Here is a 19,155-nt window from a genome sequence, read left to right as displayed (position 1 = left end):
TCGTGCTTAGCAGCCCACCACCATAGCCACTAAGCAACCAAGGTGGGTTATCTCAAGTGATTCTCATGGGATGTACACTTGCACCCCATTGAAACACATGATGGCATTGTATGTCAGGATTCGAGTGTCCTTTCCTGCTCACCGAAACAAAAATGCTTTTGGGAAGTGCGTATGGAAATTAGCGTATTTGTACAATCAACGCTAGAGTGAACTCGGTTGCCAGGGGTCTACCGGTGCTCTGAGTACGACGGATCAGCCAGCATGCGAATGGTGGGCACTACCTGAATCTGACTAAATTTCCTATTTTTGGCTTCAGACGGCTTTGTAACTTTGCGTTTTGATCATTTTCAACCAAATACTGCGTTATAGATGCAAGAATTCTCAATTATTACGCTGTCCGCAGAGACTAATTGGCTTATGGTGTTTAAAAAAATATCAGTATTTTAAAGATACCTTTGCGCTTATGGTTGCTTTGTTCTGACTAAACTTTTGCAGAGAGATCGAATTTTGTGGTCCGGGTCGTTTAATGTACCACTTGCCATAGTTACCTACCTTGCTATTGGGGAAACAAGCTGATGCCAAGGCGTCGCTCGCATGGACTTGTGTTGCCGCCTGTGTGCATCTGCAGTAAGCAGCCGTTATGGGAGGATTGGCTACAACTTCAATTTTGTTTTCGTACAAACAATGCAAGTAACTGTGCCAAGTATTACACTGCACGCTCTGGACAATAAAGTGAGATTTCTATTTCCAACTTTCATCAAGAACAAAGCAGCGATAAGCGCAAAATTATTTTTATAAAATTTCCAGAGAAAAACGCCCGTCTTAATTGCATAGGATATGGATTATTTCTGACACCACGACCATTATTATCAGCTAACTGCCGTCCATACAATATAAGTAGAGAAGTAGAGCATAAACTAGAAATTTGTAAGGCAGTCATGCCCTGATTTGCGGCTTTATTTGTTCGCTTTCTTGTGCACGAGCTTGCCTACTGCAACGAAATCTCACTTCGGCTAAATTGGTTATAAATGTGTTGCTTACTAGTCAAGCAATCTTAGTAAAGCTGCAAGGCTGGTAAACACCACTTTTTTTTACTGACAACCTTGAAATATTGTTCGTAAGCAGATGGTTCGTGCACCACCTGACTAGCGGATATGACATACACCCATCACGTTGCCTCCAAGATTCTTTCAGCGCACCGCGGGCATCCTAGAGTGGCGGCCAGTTTTACAGCAAAGCTGTATGTGGCTAGCTGATTCGTCCATCCGTCCACCTGTCACCTGTGCGCCGAAAACTCCCCCGGCGCAACCCCATGCACATGCGGCAAAAAAAAATAGAGAGGCGCGCGATTGGCTGCGCCAGTAGTGGTAGTGACGTCGTTGCTCTCCGTCGCAGCCGAGCGCGCGCGCAGCATTTTCTCTCCGGCTCCGAATTGAGTTATCCACGCGTCATATGTAGTCCTGAGGAGCAGGCAGCTTTCGATCAGCAACGCCGCGAGCAGAACCGGGAACGAGCTCGTCTACGCCGTGTCGATGCTGCAGCCCCGGCCACATGAACAGGGTCGTGCAGCCGAGCACAAACAGCAACTGCGTACCGAGGATCCGGCAGCCTTCCAAGCAGTGCTACAATGCAAAGCGGAATGCAAGCGGCAATGGCGGGCGGATGCCGCGAACCAAGAAGGCGAACACAGTCGCGACGTTGAACGAAAGCAACGATGGCGGGCGAATGCCACCAACCAAGAAGCAATAATTCAGGAAGATTTTAATCAACTGTCAGGTATTAACCCTGTGATAAACACCGTGGCCACACGTTTCAGCTTCACTGGTTAACCATCTGTATACGGAGTGCTTGGGCGGTGATTTTTTGAAGTAATGCCGCGCAGCCGCACGTGGAAGTCATGCGTTGCTTTCGGCGCACTGTAATGGCGGCGTTCTTATAGCGAAGCTTTCTATGTCTTGATCCGTCCGTGAGCGCTAAAACCACACTGCAGGAAAGCCCACTTACACAATGGAACTATCTGCGCACACAATAGAAAAACGGCGCACGGCATACGTATAGTAGAACACTACAGTCTACATTCGCAGCTCTACCGATAAGAACAATGGGAACTGCAACGCCACGCTACCCAGACGAACTGTATATATCTGCATTGTATTATGCGCGTCACGCAATGCATTCCTGGCCGTCACCATGGGTAGGCCGCGAGTGCAGCGCACGGCAGAAGAGGCTGCCGTACGCGAACGTGAGCGCGAGCGCGATCGTGCCTGTTAGGCCGATCCCATGTATCGGCAACGCCAGAGCCTCTCACTGTCTACAACAGCGATCACAAGGCAATACTGTGCAAGTGTAGAGTCCTCCGTGAAAGTGTGAATGTTTAATCAGCAGCTAGATGATCTAAAATAGAGGCTATGTAACTTAACAGAATGTGTCTTTATTCAACTTCAACGTGCAAAAAAATACAATCCTAGACGAGCAATCAAATCACATATGCATCGCATTGGCTCGCTCAGCATTTCTTGGGTTCGTTGCGTGGTCGTTGGCTCTGAACTTTGATTCAGTTAGCATAGGCGAAAGCTTCGCGTTCAACCATCTTTCTTTGAGAAAGGGGCTTTGATTTTTTTTTAAGTTACGATAGCATTAACGTCTGCTTTCGCGACCTTTTTGCAACGCATCCACTCGTATTTCAAACGTCAAGTCTTGCCTTGATACAGCGTTAGATGCACGCGATCCGAAAGTAGGCTTTGTATGTGATCCTAAATTATGTTTCATTTGGCCGTTAACGATAACATATTGTATGTATGCGCTGTCTGTCTGTTTTACTCGTGTCTCAACAACCCTGCCGCTCGCGAGCCTAATGCCTGCGCACATGTTAGCCCCCTTAGAAGTTCAGGTTTACCCCGCGTGTGTTGCAAAACAGTCAACTGTTAGCCCTATTTCTGCAATTAAGTTCCTTTATCCTTCCCCGTTTTCCTTCTCACGCAGTTCTGCACAAATAGAGCCTACTTGCGCAACCATCATCCGGACGCCCTCTACGCCGGCAGAGCAACTTTTTCCAAGAAGCGGAAGTCGAGTATTCTGTACGACAATGAGTTTACTTTGGCTGAAAAGGTGAGCTTTCGAACCCATGATTTTCAATCACCAACCCAAGGCGTGCAGATATTCCTGTAGCGCTGACGCATTTCCCGGCGTGGTCCAGTACTGGCACCGCATAATTGTTCATGTTGCATCTCGCTAAGAATTATGGAAAACCTGCGTTCAACACCGCAAGCTTGCCAAACATGTCATTCTTGTTTGAAAGCAGATATTGAACATTGCCGAAATTCACCCTAACTTGTCGCCAAGTTTTCTACTAGACATAACCGAACTTTACATGTAAGATGTACAGTTAAATACACAATTAATTCATAATGGTCAGAACTTCTGCACTGTAATATCGGTTGTCCTTAATATTATGTAACACAACTGGCATTCATAATATCAGATCGTCTCGTATACGACCTTCTAACGCCAAAATTGTCTTTTTCATATTCCCGAATAAAAAGACGCTTCTATAATTAAAGGGCCCTGAACCACTTTTTATCGAAGCAGAGAAAGGCATTTGAAGTGAAAATAGGCTGTTTCAGAAATATTTTTCCGCAAGAAGTACTTCAAAGCGTTCATCAGAAGCGGAGTTATTCGCAATCAAACACGGTCTCCACTGTACGTGCTTCCGTTTCTTCTTTAATTTAGTCTTGCGCAGCGAAGGAAACGGCGGAAGGGGGTGTGTCCACACCGCCTTCTAAACGCCTTCTAAATGCCACGGTGGCGCGCAGTTCAAGATTCATTTTGGATCTTAACGTAGACGCCACGACTTCCGATTTAGGTGCCTACGACGCGCCAAACGTAAGCCAAACGCGCTTGTCCTCAGCGAGCCGCAGTGCGCTTAGCGAGTGGGCTCGTGGCGGCACCCCGCGGCGGCCGCGGTATCTACGCTACGTAGCCGCGACCGCAGATTGCTTTTAGACTTTTCTAGGGCTCGGCGGAATTTAACCCTGCCTACGCGCCGACTCCGTGGCGGCGCCACTAGAAGGCGAAGCGTGTGCCGTGGCAAGAAGTCCGGCTGCAAACACATTTCGGCGTTGGCAATCGCATCATTGTCGGCATTCGTCATGAGGTGGGTTCTACCCGAATCTTTTCTCTGGACGCTGACTAACGCCTGTGTGTTGCTCGTAGGTATCTCATCTCGTGCGCCATCAAGGTACGACGCTTGTAAAGCTCGTTAACGCCACTGGCGGTGCTCGTCACGCCATCGTTGTGAAACGCCTGGTAACTGCTAGGGCCCAGAAGGAGTGTTGCGGGCTGCCTCGCACCAACCTGTCCCACCCGCTTATAGTTGGAACACCATCCGACGAGTTTGAGCGCAACGCTATAGACCTTGTTATCGCTGTCAGTGCTTCACCCTCCGGGCGACACTGGTATTTTTCTTATTTGCTGTTCCAGAATGAAATGAAATAGAAGTGAGGGAAAGCCCACTGCGGTGGTTTATAGTGGCCATGGCGTTTCGCTGCTAAGCACGAAGTCGCGGGATCCAATTCCGGCCGCGGCGACCGTATACCCTGCATTGCGTGCACGTTAAAGAACCTCACGGGTTCGGAATTAATCCGGAGTTTACCGCCACGGCGTGCCTCATAGTCTGATCGCGGTTATGGCTCGTTAAACACAAGAGCATTTTTTTTTGTTAAATAATGGAAAATCCAATTGATTGCAATAATAGGCGTGTGGCGACTCAAAATAAACGATAAGGGCTGTTCAATTATTACCCAAAGCGCGCGATTTCGTGCACGATACCGACTGCAGTGACCGCATTCTGCCCCCATATAAATGATGCCCCCGCTGTTTGGAATCGAACCCAAGCCATCGCGCTCACCATTGCAATGTTATATCCACTGAGCCACCATGACGGGTAGTCATCATCATCATCAGCCTATATTTATGTCCACTGCAGGACGAAGGCCTCTCCCTGCGATCTCCAATTACCCCTGTCTTGCGCTAGCGTATTCCAACTTGCGCCTGCGAATTTCCTAACTTCATCATCCCACCTGGTTTTCTGCCGTCCTCGACTGCGCTTCCCTTCTCTTGGTATCCATTCTGTAACCCTAATGGTCCACCGGTTATCAATCCTACGCATTACATGGCCTGCCCAGCTCCATTTCTTCCGCTTAATGTCAACTACAATATCGGCTATCCCTGTTTGTTCTCTGATCCACACCGCTCTCTTCCTGTCTCTTAACGTTACTCCTAAGATTTTTCGTTCCATCGCTCTTTGTGCATGACGGTAGTACGCAATACTAAATGCACCGATCAAAGGTCGTCGCTCCATATTTCTTTCGTGCATTGATTTATTGATTCATTCATTCATTCACTCATTCATTCATTAGTTCATTCAATGATTCATTCATTCATTCATTCATTCGTTCATTCATTCATTCATTCATTCGACTGTAGGGTTTAACGTCACGAAGCAACACTGAGGCTAAGAGAGTACTGGAGGACTCCGAAATATTTTCAACCGCCCGCGGTTTCCTAACGTGCACCTCAATCTCAGAACACGTGCTCGCATCCGCCCCAATCTAAGTGTGGCCGCCATGGTCGAACCCGCAAGCCCGCGAACCCGAGCTGAACCCGCGACCTGCCGCTCAGCCTGTAGAACGCAATACAGCCACTGAGCCACCGTGGCGGGTTGTGCAGTGTTTCCGAGTGTGAGTACCGCAAGATCTTACTACCTGACCGTGCCTACAACCCGTTTCAGCTCTGCCTTGGCAAGGAGCGGCATCTGGGACTGAGTTACGGCGTGGCCGTCTACGGCCTCGAGTACGCCGACCACAGCCACGAGTGTGCCAGCCTGCTGAGCGGCGCCTACGCCCGCACGCGACTCACGAAGGCCTTGGTCCGTTTCTTCGAGAGCAGACCGAACGCCGACAACATGCACAACTGCACGAATATACGCGCTGACGCAGAAATAAGAGTTCGCAATTAGCGCAAACGTGTAGACGTCGTGTGGATGAATCTTTTATGAGCAATTTACTTGGTTTTGCTTATAGTTTTCAGTTAGCCGATCTCCTTTATTATAACAAACTGCTGTGCATTTCGGAAGTATATCAGTGCCGGCTCCATTCGTGAGACGTGTCAAAGCTTGTGCTTTTGTTAAGTATTGAATATATAAACGGGAGCTTTTGACTCTGAGTGATTGCGCAACATTTGAGAATCGAATTAGGATATTCACCGAGTTAGTGAGACGCGTCTCAAGGCTTGTGCTGTTTGCCGACTGCCGTAGTATAAGTGGTTCAAAATAAAGTTTGATTTCTGATTTGATTTTTTTCTCATTTCTTAAACGAAGTCGCCTAACAAAAAAAATGAACCCTCCTGCCGCGTTTTTCTTTTAGCGTTGCTGACGCATATTGCTCCGGCCTTGTGTAGGTTTGATAAGCGTTTTCGACCGGTTCCCTAAAGCTCTCATTTCGGGCTTATGTATAGAGCAGGCCCTAGAGGCCTAACATTTTCTCTCTGCTTCTAAAGCGCAATATATAAATTTTTGATAAAAGTATCTTATAACAAGCCTTTTCACTTATGGAGATAATTACCTTAACGACATGCATTTATGTAACATTACTTTTTTTATTTGATACAAATTAAGGCAGCGATGTTTGATACTGCTGTAACGCAATAATAGTACCGTTGACAAAGACTGTTGCCGCTTTCTACTGATTAATTAGGTAAAAGGAAGAGTTGCCAGTTTTACTAAGGGTTATAATGATTAAACTTCTGCAATAACATTTTATAAGGATTGCATTTATTAGCTTGAAAATTGTTTTGCCTATATTTCGGGTGCGGATCATAAAAAAACGGGGCGCGAACTTTTTGTGTAATTGAAATCCATACCTAATTGCATACCTTATAAAGGTCTCTTAATAATATGTAACAACGGCAGTTTTTTTTTTTATTCGTGGGGGTTGTTAACAACATATTTCTTTAGAGGCTACTCTTTTTTTTTTTTACTCTTCAAATAGTGATGTCGGGGGTCGACACAAGTAAATAACGCTATGACCGCATTTTGCCATTATTGCGTTTATTAGCTTAACAACGTATTTCTCAAGCGTTACTCTTGCTTTTGTTCAAATTGTGGCGTCGGCCGTTCAACGTGAAACGTGACTCTAAACACAGCCTTGGATAGCGACGAATGTGCACGGCGCTGTCTACGTGGTAGCATCGACTGAAACTGTCGTCCCTGAACCGCCCGTGCCGCCGGTGACCGAAGCCTCTGCTGATGAATGTGTTGACCTTGTGGGCACGCTGTCTATCTCCGTCTTGCCCATCGTTGGTCTCCACACTGGACGAATATCATAGACCTTTTCTTCGGTTACTATATAAAAAGAAGGCCACCATCACCAGCACTCTCAAACTTCCTAATAATGACAGAACTAATACTAACAGAACTAGTAGACTGGAATGCAAACATGGACTCGGAAGAAATAACTTCAATTGTTCCTCTCGTTAACTGGGCACCTCAGTAGTTCAGTCATATTATCGCAATGGAAAGGCTCATTTCTTTCTTTGTTCGGGTCGTTGTTTTCTTTCCTCCAAACCGGTTGTGGGCACCCTTAAATTATTGCTTGTTATTGATGTAAGATCATACTTGCTTTCAATCTCGTTGTTGTTGTTTTGGAGTAAGTTGTCAGTCGTAGTAGTAGTAGTAGTAATAGTATAGTAGCATTTGTTGTAGTAGTTGTTGTTGCTGTTGTTTGTATAATGCATTCTGAGATCTCCTTTTTCTCGCCGTAAGATCTCTCACCCACACTTCTTATTATACAAGGTGTAACTCACCAACAGTGGTAGGACAAGAAATGTCGCTGGAACCAACGTTTCGGCAAGAGCACTTGTGTTAGCCCTGATGAAGTTTACTTTTCAAAGCACAGTCTTCAGCTTCCTCCTTCTTCGACCACTGCGGATTGTTTTCAAGTCCCCCATCTCCTTGCGTACACCTCTCTTGTCAAGATGTATATAGCAGCAGAGGGGGTATGCTTGAACGATCACTTTCGGCGATACTATCACTTTCGCGTGACGCAGTAACGGCGTGTTGGATGATGGTAGCAGCTTGTTTTAACCAGCCAATCAGTGCGCACTGAAAGTGGTATCTCCGAAAGTGACCGGCCGAGAATACGTCTCCATTTCAGTGGAACCAGGTACCAGCGCACCTAACAGAGAGCACTTCCTTGTAATTACTTAAGTAACAATTTCAGTCGTTATCATATCTAACTGCAACTTCGTTTCTGAAACTACCACCAACGTAAACAGACCTTTTCAGTATTCAAATTACTTAATCATAACAGAATTGGTAAATTTTTTGGCGGGAAATACAAATGAGATACAAAAAGAGCAAGGAACCAGGCTACCACGTCTGTTCAACTTAACGAAGGAAAATCGGTGCTTGAGTTCTTTCACCCTACATCATTGTGAAACCTTTGTCGGTTACATTCCTGCCTTATCGTTCTCTTTTTCTTTGTTTAGTATTATTAACGGCCTGAACTTCAGTTTCACCAACTAGAGTCGGTAATATACCGGTTTGTCTGCTAGCTTAGGTAATGACCTTAATCATAGGTCGATAGGTTGACGGCCTCAAACGAATGTCTGCTTCTATGAGTCGAACCCAGCTTTCTCCCTCAAGTGTAAGCAGTTTCATTTAAAACGCGTCAGCGCTCGTTTGAACGAGAACATTTCTCAGTTTTGCATCTATTTGAACAGGGTGATCTCGATTACCCCCGTGTAAAGCTTCGTCTTAACAGGAGAGTCAGGTGTAGAACTGCCAAAATTTTGATTCGGGTACTCATCTGTATACTGAAGTTATTTCAAGAAGTTTTGGTTTTCTTTTTCTCTGTTAAAAAGAGGTTATCGAATCACCTTCTCTGGCGACCGCGTATAGCAGCAGTGCAGCGGACAAGGTCATGAGGAAGCAGAAGCCACAGCCGAAGTAGAGTATGTTAGAAGCTTCAATCTCCCTACAAAAGAAAACAAAAGAAGAGCACATCCAGCAATGTCACTGTGTTGGAACATTTCAGAACGTAGTTGGCAAAATTTCTCTGAGGGCATTCGATATTTCTCTTTGAAGACCAAATGGCACCAAATTGCACTTTGGCTCAGTTGGTTATAAATGAATAGTATTTACTCTCGAAGCACTGTTCGAACGCTGTAGGGCTGGTTAGTGTGCGATTTTGTTACTCACAGCATTTAAACAGCAGCCTTGACAGACGATGCGCACGCATGCTGGTTAGCAAATGCGACGCTAATGCCAGTTAGCGCATCGCATTCCATATTTCCAGGGTGCCGTGAGCATGACCGAATTTCGAAGGTAAGGCCGACAAACCACGCTTATTCTCAACGATCTGTAATTTCCGGCGAGTGGTAACCATGGCGTTGTTTTTTTTTTCAATTTCGGTATCAGAAACGCCATTTTTGCGAGCTTTCTGGGACGCATTGATGGTACTTCAAACTTTTTGTTCTTGCGGAGGCTGCCGTATATAGGTACAATATGCAGAACCAAGACGCCATAAGGGTAAAAGCAGACCAAATCAGGCTGGGGCTTGCAAACAAGTGTGCAGCTTTAGAACAGGAAGATGAAGATAACATAGAGGTAATGAATGAAACCGTAACTAGGCTGATCTCAGAAGCAGCAATTGAAGTGGGAGGTAAGCCACCAAGGCCACCAGTAGGTAAGCTCTCCCAAATAACAAACGACCTAACAAAGAAACGACAAAGCGTGAAAGTGGCAAACTCAAGAGATTAGATAGAATTCGCTGAGCTGCCAAAACTAATGAACAAGAAGAAAGTAAGGAATATTCGAAATTAAAACGCGGGAAAGATTGAGGAAGCTGTAAATAATGGACGCAGCATTAAATCACTGAAAAGAAAACTTGACATATGACAAGACAAGATTTATGCACTTAAAGATAAGCAGGGTAATATCATCAGCAATGTCGATGACATAATAAAAGCGGCGAAGAATTATATACTGATCTGTACAGTACCCAGAGCAGCCAAGCTATACTTTCATTCGAAGCCGTGATGACCAGTATACAGAGGCTCCTTCTGTAACTAGTGATGAACTTAGAAAGGCCTTGCAAAACATGACCCGGGGAAATACTGCTGGAGAAGATGGAGTAGCAGTCCATTTAATTAAAGACGGAGGAGTTATCATGCTTGAAAAGCTTGCAGCCCTTTGTACGCAATGTCTCATGACTTCAAGTGTACCAGAAAACTGGAAGAATGCCAACATTATACTAATTCATAAGAAGGGAGACGTCAGAGAATTGAAAAATTATAGGCCCACTAGCTTGCTTTTAGTACTGTATAAAATATTAACCAAGATAAATTCCAATAGAACCAGGGCAAAACTTGACTTCAATCAACCAAGAGAACAGGTTGGCCTCGGGAACGGATATTCTACAATAGATCACATCCATGTCATCAATCAGGTAATCGGCGAAATCTGCAGGGTGCAATAAACCTCTCTATATGGCTTTCATAAATTATGAAAAGGCATTTGATTCAGGATAGATACCAGCAGTGATAGAGGCATTGCATAATCAAGGAGTTCAGGAGGCATACGGGAATATCCTGGGAAATATCTACAAAGATTCCACAGCTACATTGGTTCTCCACAAGAAAGGGGTCAGGCAAAGAGGCACAATCTCTCCAATGCTGTTCACTGCATGCTTAGAAGAAATATTCAAGCTCTTTGATTGGGAAGGCTTAGGAGTGATTATCAACGGCGAATATCTCGGCAACCTTCGGTTTGCAGATGACATTGTCCTATTCAGCAACAAATTAATGGGGACAAATTACAACAAATCATTGAGGACCTTAACCAAGGAAGTGTAAAAGTGGGGTTGAAGATTAATATGCAGAAAACAAAGGTAATGTTCAATAGTCTGGGCAGGGAACAAGAATTCACGATCGCCAGTCAGCCTCTAGAGTCTGTAAAGGAGTACGTTTATCTAGGTCAATTACTGAGTCACAGGGGACGCTGATCATGATAAGGAAATTTACAGAAGAATAAAATTGGGTTGGCATGCATACGGCAGGCATTGCCAAATCCTGACTGGGAGCTTACCACTGTCATTGAAAAGAAAAGTGTACAATCATTGTATTCTACAATCATTGTAGGCTTGTTCTTGTCGGGCAAGATAAGCCAATACCGCCTGGATAGCACAAGGCTGTTCCCTCCGATCCATGACGTCATGCTACCTGGCGCGACTTCCATGGATTCTAATGGGGATTTTCCTGAGTAAACAGTGGGGGTTTCGACGGCATCGCTTTGGTCATGTCAGGCTTGGCAACGGACAGCTCGGGCCAGGTAGAATGACGTCATGGATCGGAGTGAACAGGCCTTGTGTTATTCAGATGGCGTTGCATAAGCCCCCGGGGGTGCAAACGTTTCCTAAAATGAAAGGTATTCTGGAATACTTCTGACCACCTGAGGTTCTTTAACGTGCTCATTATCTAAGTAAACGAGCGTTTGTGAGTGTCTCTCCCATTGAAATGTGGCCACCGTGACCGGGATCAAACCCGGGACCTCGAGCTGACCAGCAGAGCGCCATAGCCACTGGGCTACCGTAGCATGTTAGAAGTAAGTGTTAATGCCGACAAGACCCCAAAACACGAAAGAGTGCGACTAGTTGAGCGGCACTTTTCGCATGCTCTTGCGTGTGTTTCCTGACTTGGAAAAAAACACTTTGATGTAGCACGCATTGAGCAACATAAAGAGGGATCGGGAATTTCGCGGGATGGCCTTTACAATTTCCTATTGACAATTTTGATCTGATTATATTCTTTGAGAACTTAATATTTCAGTAATAACTGATCACGTAATTAGGGGAAATACCAAAAACAAATAGTCTGACTTGCTCCAAGCGACGGCAAACAACGTTACCGCGGTTCTGTCCAGCTACGTGGCATTCGCACATTTTACAGCGTAAGCTGTTATGGGCTCATTCCAATAGCCGTTTCGGGTCGCGATGTACGGAACCTACATGCAACGCCGTTGTTGCATGTAGGCTCCCTAGCGCGATGATTCTGCCGCCACCCCCTCCGCGTAACCACTATCGCTGAAAATGAGAAATGAGTACCCGGTCTCCGCCGGAATCGAACCCAGGACCGCTGTGCGCGAGTCGGATACTTTACCACTGAGGCACGCAAGCACTTGTGATAGTGGGAAAAAACCCCTATAAACGCAGACGCTGACGATCGGAGCCTCCGCCAGTATGGTGAGGCCATCTAGTTAAGGCGCAGATGACGAGATGCCATACAAACGAGACGCGCAAAAAAAAGCGATTTCCATTCTCCGCCGGTATGGTGGCGCCATCTAGTTAACATGCACGAAGACGCATCGTGCGCAGCTCGCCAATGACGCCCGGCGGACAGTTCAGATCGTTCTCGTCAAAACGAGGCAAAGAGACTTTCTCGCGACGACCCTGGTGTGCTTGGTGCCTAAATTGGAGCTACTCTTGAGCCGCTCCAGCAGCTTACGCTGTGACTGTGCTGCGCGTGTCGCGCAGGCCTGTGACCTTTTTTTTATTTTGACATAACTTACGTGGGACACCCTGCATAACAATTTTATTGAACGCACCAAGGCTGCGCATCCGGCTAGCGCTACTGAAATGCGAGAGCGCTGCGTCTGCTGCGCAGCGTGCGCTTGTCGGGCGCACAGCTTCGCGTCGCCCCCGCGTATTGTCAGAATGCCCCCGTTGAAGCTGAAACGCCATTGTAAACCTTGTTATTGCTTTCGATACATTGCCCGAAGGGCGAAATTGCCAATCTCCTGTGTTTTCTTCTTTTTTTTGTAGCAATACATGGATGTCACGTGTAGTGAATATATTTTCAGCGGCATTAGCAGTGAATTAAAATTCGGTCGTCGCGGCCGGAAGTCAACCCCGTGACCTTACTCTCTCTCTCCCCAATCACCTTTGTGCCGCGAGTCTTTCCTGAGCGACGCGAACGAGGTCTGGAAGCGTCCCGGCCATGCGGCGAATGTTCAGGGCGACGTCGTCAGCACCGCTTGCCTGCAGCTGGGTCTCCGAGGGATGACTCTGTGGCGGGGACCCGCCGGAATAGACATTCGACCTGGTGCTCGCGCTGCTCGCTTCGGTGTCAGGCTGCCGTAAAAAGGATAGCACAAACATACAGATTGTGCTGTGGAACGAGAAGAACCACGCGAACCCGAACGAGTAGACCTTTTTAGGAAAAACCACACGAAACCAGCTGACCCTGAAGCCGAAGAGAGCGAACTGCTTTTATTGGAAAGATAAATTATGTTTACATTGGGATAAGCTTTACGCTTCTATGCAGGAAAACTGAAAATTAATGTGGAGTACTTACAGCCGGTGGGAGCCGTGCAATTAACGACCGCAAAACGCTTACCTTGTTCTACTAAAGCAGCTACGGTGACGGCTGTTCCCTTCAACTTTATAAATTGTTTTCATAATCAACTAATTTTTCCGATTACGTGTACATTTAAAGAACGAGTTGCTGTGCCCTTTACGCTTTCTTTTTCTTCGTTCCACCGCATTCCACATTTCGTGCAACTACCCTGTTTCTGTGGTCATGCGCACAAACAAGGATAAACTTGAAAAAAATAGGAATGTGAGAACTATAGTTCACAGCGAAGCCGCACTAAGTCAATTGTACTATTGTCTTTTACCGCAGCGAGCGCAGAACGCTTGCGTACGCAGTAGAAAGTACAGAGTACTGTGTAACGGCCAGCTTGGCTTTATGGACGAACCTCATAAAGCTACCTTTAATGGTAAGCAAAGCGAGTACTACTTTGCGTGCACGTATTTATTCCTTGCTGGATCCAACGTATCCCAAGGAGGCTAGACTGCAGACCTCCCGAACCAGAACGCCTTCAGATTACCCACACATTAACATTTACGTGCATTGCATGCTGCAGACCTTTGCGAGCATCGATGCTGCTGTAAGCAAACATGCTCTCAGGTATCGCCGAAAAATCACTGGAGGATCGTCTTGGACCACCACATGGCAAGTCTTGCTCTTGGTTAACGTAGAATTTTTTTAGAGAACGCTGTGGTTACCTGCGGCCGTCAGGCTGAGTGCAGGCTCCTAGAGAGCGTTCCTGTGGTATGCCATCAGTTTCAAAGCTCTGGTGAATAAAAGAAATTAGTCGCAGTTTCGGCCGGAAGGCGAAGCGATTGCTCTAGTCATTTTCAACTAATTTGCTATCGATTGCGACAGCAAATTAGTAGACATCAATACGAAGTAGGGATAGTAGTTTTATCGGCCGTATAAATTTGTAAACGTTCGCTTAACAACTAAATTAACAAGCTTGGTGTCACGCGCGCACGAGCAAACATCAGCACATCTCGCTCCGCGCACACTCGCTGTCAAAACGCTGGAGCGAGAAAGCGCGGCTGTAGCAGCGAGCGAATTCAGCTCCGTTGTGCCTCTCGGTTCAAGGAGAACTAAGCGGCGAGACCACAGCGCACACGAACCTACCAGCACTCGGCGCACTCTGCCCCTTCACAGATCGCTTTCAACATAGGGCCACCTAGTAGAACGCCGCCTCCCTCTCCTTCCCCCGGTGCCTTGCGCGCGACAGAAGATGGCGCGCTTCCTTGCTACTTCCCTCCCTTGCGCGCGCGAGACTGAGCCACCATTCTCGGCTCACCCTCGCACGCTTTCACTCACACATATAGCATACGGCGCGTGGCGACGATGTTACCGTCATTATGCGGAACATCACGGCGATGGCAACTACCGCAGAAATGCGCGTGAAGTGTTAATAATAATTGTTATCGCAATAAAAGCTCTCGTACTCATAATCTAGAGATCTGTGGTGCCCTGAGTGCCACGGCAAAAGTAGCACAGATATGAGTGACACGAGTGGTCAATGCCTGCAGTAGCCTGTTTACTTTTGACAAAGGTTGTACGCTCGCCTATTTATAGTAAAAAAGACATTTCAAAATCGGCGAACCTAGCTATTGTGGCATCTTAACGCGTGTCAAATCACACGATCATCATCATCAGCCTATATGTATGTCGACTGTAGGAACGAAGGCCTCTCCCTGCGATCTCCATTACCCCTGCCTTACGCTAGCTGATTCCAACTTGAACCTGCAAATTTCCGAACTTCATCACCCCACCAAGTTTTCTGCCGTCCTCGACTGCGCTTCACTTGTCTTGGTATCCATTCTGTAACTCTAACCGTCCACCTGTTATCCATCTTACACAGTACATGGCCTGCCCAACTCCGTATTTTTCTCTTAATGTCAACTAAGAGAAAAAATTAAAGCAGATATTTGCGCAAAAACAAATTTGAGAGGCCTTCATTTCAGTGCGTCGGATTTCTTTCAGAAAAATGGGTGGTTGCTTTGGACACATTTTCTTTTTCGGACAAGGAACATTATTTTTGTATTAATAACCACAAGCACGGTAACCTTATGTGCTTCAATGTGTACCTTCGGAATATTTCCGTCTCTACCGACGAAACTCTTATCTGCAATAATATCGACGAGTGTTGCCTACAGGCAACGCACCAAACAATTTTTTTCTTGCTGACACTTGGTATTCAGTACAGCGTTTCTGACTAAATGGCTTCGGCCAGCACTGAATGACAGGCAGAAAGCGTCATTTGTTGGATTAGAGCAGAGGCACAAGATGAGGAAGTAGTAGTTTGGCACGCGGTGCACTTAATTTCAAAAGCAAAGTCAGAGGATACCAACTGAGGCAAGATGCCCCGCTGCAGTGATATCACAGTTAATGTGAAGCAAATACGATGTACGACCATGTTCCACATCCGACGAGAACTGTGTGCACAAGTTCCTAAGAAAGCCATAAGTAGCTAGGAGTGAAGCTCGTTTCCAGTGTTCGCCCCCCCCCCCCCCCCCCTATTGCTGAAATGGCTTCCAGAAACTGTTTTTTTTTTCTGTTCGTTGAATACACTTACTCTCGGTCTATTTGCACATTTAAATAAAAATATAAATTTCCTTCGGGTACCCGTCCTCAAAAGGTTACGAAATAATGCAAGAAGAAAACTTGCACCCTTTTCCCTTCAAACTAATAACAATATCATTGTGATCATCATCATCATCCCTATTTCTGTGTCTGCTACAGGATGAAGGCCTCTTCCGGCGATCTCAAATTTCCTATGTCTTGCGTTAGCTTATATTCGAACTTGCCCCTGAAATTTCCATATTTACGCGATTTACAATATACATAACTTAAATTGAGATTTCGCCATCACAACATGGATTCAGAAAACGGTTCTCGAAAGATGTTGTAGCAAATTTTTGTTGCCTGCCTCTGGTACTTACCGCACTTGTCCCGGCTGAGGATTCTGTAAAAAGAATATCACACATGTTGAGCTAACACAGCCTTGTATTCGCAGGCTAAGTTATTGTAGTCCATAAAACCACTTTAGATGATTGTTTGACAGAAATGCAGCATTAAATTTGTTCCTTTAAAAAGGGATAGGCACCGTGATTTCTGGTGGTGGTGGCGGCGGTGGCAGGGGTGTTGCAGCAAGCGAGGTTAGCCTGACATGCTTAGCTGGCAATTGTTCTGCCTTAGCATTGTTAGCAAGGACGTGTCACTACACGTTCACCAACTCCGTGTCTAGAAGAAAGGTAGTCAACAGTTGTAAAACTCTCTTCTCGATCGCTATGAGTGAAGCCATGAACTTGGGCACAGGGCTGTTGAGACTCGTCTACCAAGATCAGCGGATGGAACCGGAACTCCTCTACCATGTCAGAGTCATTTATTAAAATAAAAGTTCTGGAAGTGCTTCGATCATTTGCAACTCCGAAACAAGTTTAGCAGGACTGCTCTGTCGCTTCCTAAATATGCCTTTACGCCGGAATTATTTGCTCGCATGGGAGTTCCTCTCCTAATGTGTCATTGTAATTTGATATAGGACCAATAATTCAACTCTTACTGTCTCTCAGCTTACCAAGCACCCGCCCCCAGTTCTAATCCAAGGTCTAAGACTGTGTTTTAAGGCTTCTGAATCGTTTCACAATAAAATGCATCACTTGTAGTAAGAGAGAAGAAAAAGAAGCCGGAAAGCAGGAAGGTTAACTAGGGCCATGCGCTGCTTCCTTCCCTACAAATGAGAACAGATAAATATAAACAAAAAACATCAGAAAAGTATAAAAGCGCCAGTGATTGTGAACACACTCGCAGAGAAATGTTCGCTGACAGTCACAGTCATTGAAATAGTTCAGTGGCCTTCAAAAAGCGCAATAGGATATCTTTGGCCTTTTGCATGCAAGATTGCTTGGATAAATATCCCAGGATCTTTTCCATCGAAAGTGGTCTGCCATCCAAGTGGCGGGCGGAGGAAGCCATTTAGCGTCGTGGCACACAAGGTGTGATCCTGTGGTTGCACTAAATACTATAAATATATGTGTGAATCCCATTACTTGTGATAAAATAATTAGCGCTCACAGTGAAGGCCACATGACACGTACGACTCAAGGCAAAATATGGCCCACCTCTGTGCCGTGGCATGCAAAGTACATTTTCATGCCGTATACACACGTGCTAACTTTCGTCGGCTCAGAAAAAGGCTGCGAGCGAATTCAAGTGTTTTGCCTGTTCTAAACCTACGATAAAGACCTACACAGACGCAATTCTAGCCCTTTGCTTGTAGATCCGCGCACGGAAGCGATAGCAAAAGCACTTTGCTATCGTAGTTCTATCTTTCTCGACGGTGTTAATTCAGCGCTTTGCTTGTTCCGAACGTCAAGCACGTCAACCATAACGAATCAAGCCGCGCGCTGAGAGCCTATACGAAACAAGGAGCACACAACATCGGAACCATTGCACTTTGCTTCGCTAAGGACACCGTATCCGATGACGTCACGTCCACCGACGCGGTTTACCGTCGTCCTATCTTCGTTCAAGCAGGCAAAAACGCGACCAGAGAAGCGGCGGATGCAGCACCTCGCCCGATCGTTGACAACGTACTCTGTCCACGATGTTTGTTTCGTTTATTTTCGACGATGAGAAATGTGACGTGTGAAACGCGATGTGGCTATTGTGTACTTACGCGTCGTGTGCGTCGTCTCGTCTTCGTTACTCTTGCCGCTCTCTGCAATTTTAACTTTTCATATAAGGTCTCCGCGGCTAGCAATATATTGTATGTGCTGGCAAAACGAAATGCTGGGGAAATCTATTGCACGAATTATATTCTTCATATATTATTCATTATCATTTGATACCTCCAATGACCGATCCAATCAATCAATCATTTTATTTCCACTTCAATAAGAAGCGGAGGACATCAGAAAAAAACACTAAAGACAGCTTTACAAAACTTCTGAGCCCTACGCACTTCAGCAGCGTCGTTCAAGGAGCACAATAGTTCACGTAATCCTGCGTAAAAAAATGAACAAGGGCTCAAAGTATTCGCACGTATATTCATCTGCAGCAAGATAGCACAAGAAAGTCGAAATATAAATTAATGGTGACCTGAATAAGAACGCATAGATATCTACACGTAATAAAACATTGTGAAGCAATGAAGCTACACATTTAGGAAAAACTAATTTAATTTATACTTAGGGCACCAGACAATGTCAAGGGTGTTTCCGGCAAGTCTATTCAAAACAGTGTAAACCTCAGCATTTCGTCCCCTGTACTAGTGCGCAGAGTCGTTACGTTGAATGTTCTTTTGCGACGTGTAGAATACACAGTAGTATGTTATACTTCACTTGGCCCAATGTCTTTAATATTAGAGGTGTTGATATTGGGGTCGCGACTACACGTCAGCCGATGTCGAAAGGCAAAAGGAATAGTTGTATACGGCGCCAGATATCCTGCATCTTTTCTGCTCCTAATTCTTCGCAACTTCTTAATTTCGTACTGCTGAGTTTATCATTTCACCTAATGAATTCTAACTGCAAATACCGTAGAATTATGTCGCTTGGTTTTATGAAACAGCACCACAATAGGCCAAAACCTTCGTGTTATTGTCAGAGGAGTAGCCCATAATTTCGTGGGATTGTTCAGATAAGCTATCACAAATACTGAACCACTTCTCTGTTTTTCTCTCTATTTATCTGCACAGCAGAGCGACAAGCGTTGATCGTAGTGCTTAGTACGCCAGGC

General features: G+C 45.7%; 1 protein-coding gene across 1 annotated transcript; it reads right to left on the bottom strand.

Moving 5' to 3' along the window:
* Window positions 1-7,155: 7,155 nt before the first annotated feature.
* LOC125945393 (uncharacterized) lies at window positions 7,156-13,260 on the bottom strand. Its single transcript, XM_049667145.1, has 3 exons — window positions 12,994-13,260; window positions 8,935-9,032; window positions 7,156-7,366 (listed from the first exon to the last, which is right to left on the bottom strand). The coding sequence occupies exons 1-3, from the start codon at window positions 13,209-13,211 to the stop codon at window positions 7,233-7,235; spliced, it is 450 nt and encodes a 149-aa protein (XP_049523102.1). The 5' UTR covers window positions 13,212-13,260; the 3' UTR covers window positions 7,156-7,232.
* Window positions 13,261-19,155: the final 5,895 nt, after the last annotated feature.

This window comes from Dermacentor silvarum, chromosome 5 (genome assembly GCF_013339745.2).
Source record: "Dermacentor silvarum isolate Dsil-2018 chromosome 5, BIME_Dsil_1.4, whole genome shotgun sequence".
NCBI lineage: Eukaryota > Metazoa > Arthropoda > Arachnida > Ixodida > Ixodidae > Dermacentor > Dermacentor silvarum.
The sequence above is the reverse complement of the archived record's forward strand: the minus strand, read 5'-3'. Positions and strand labels throughout refer to the sequence as shown.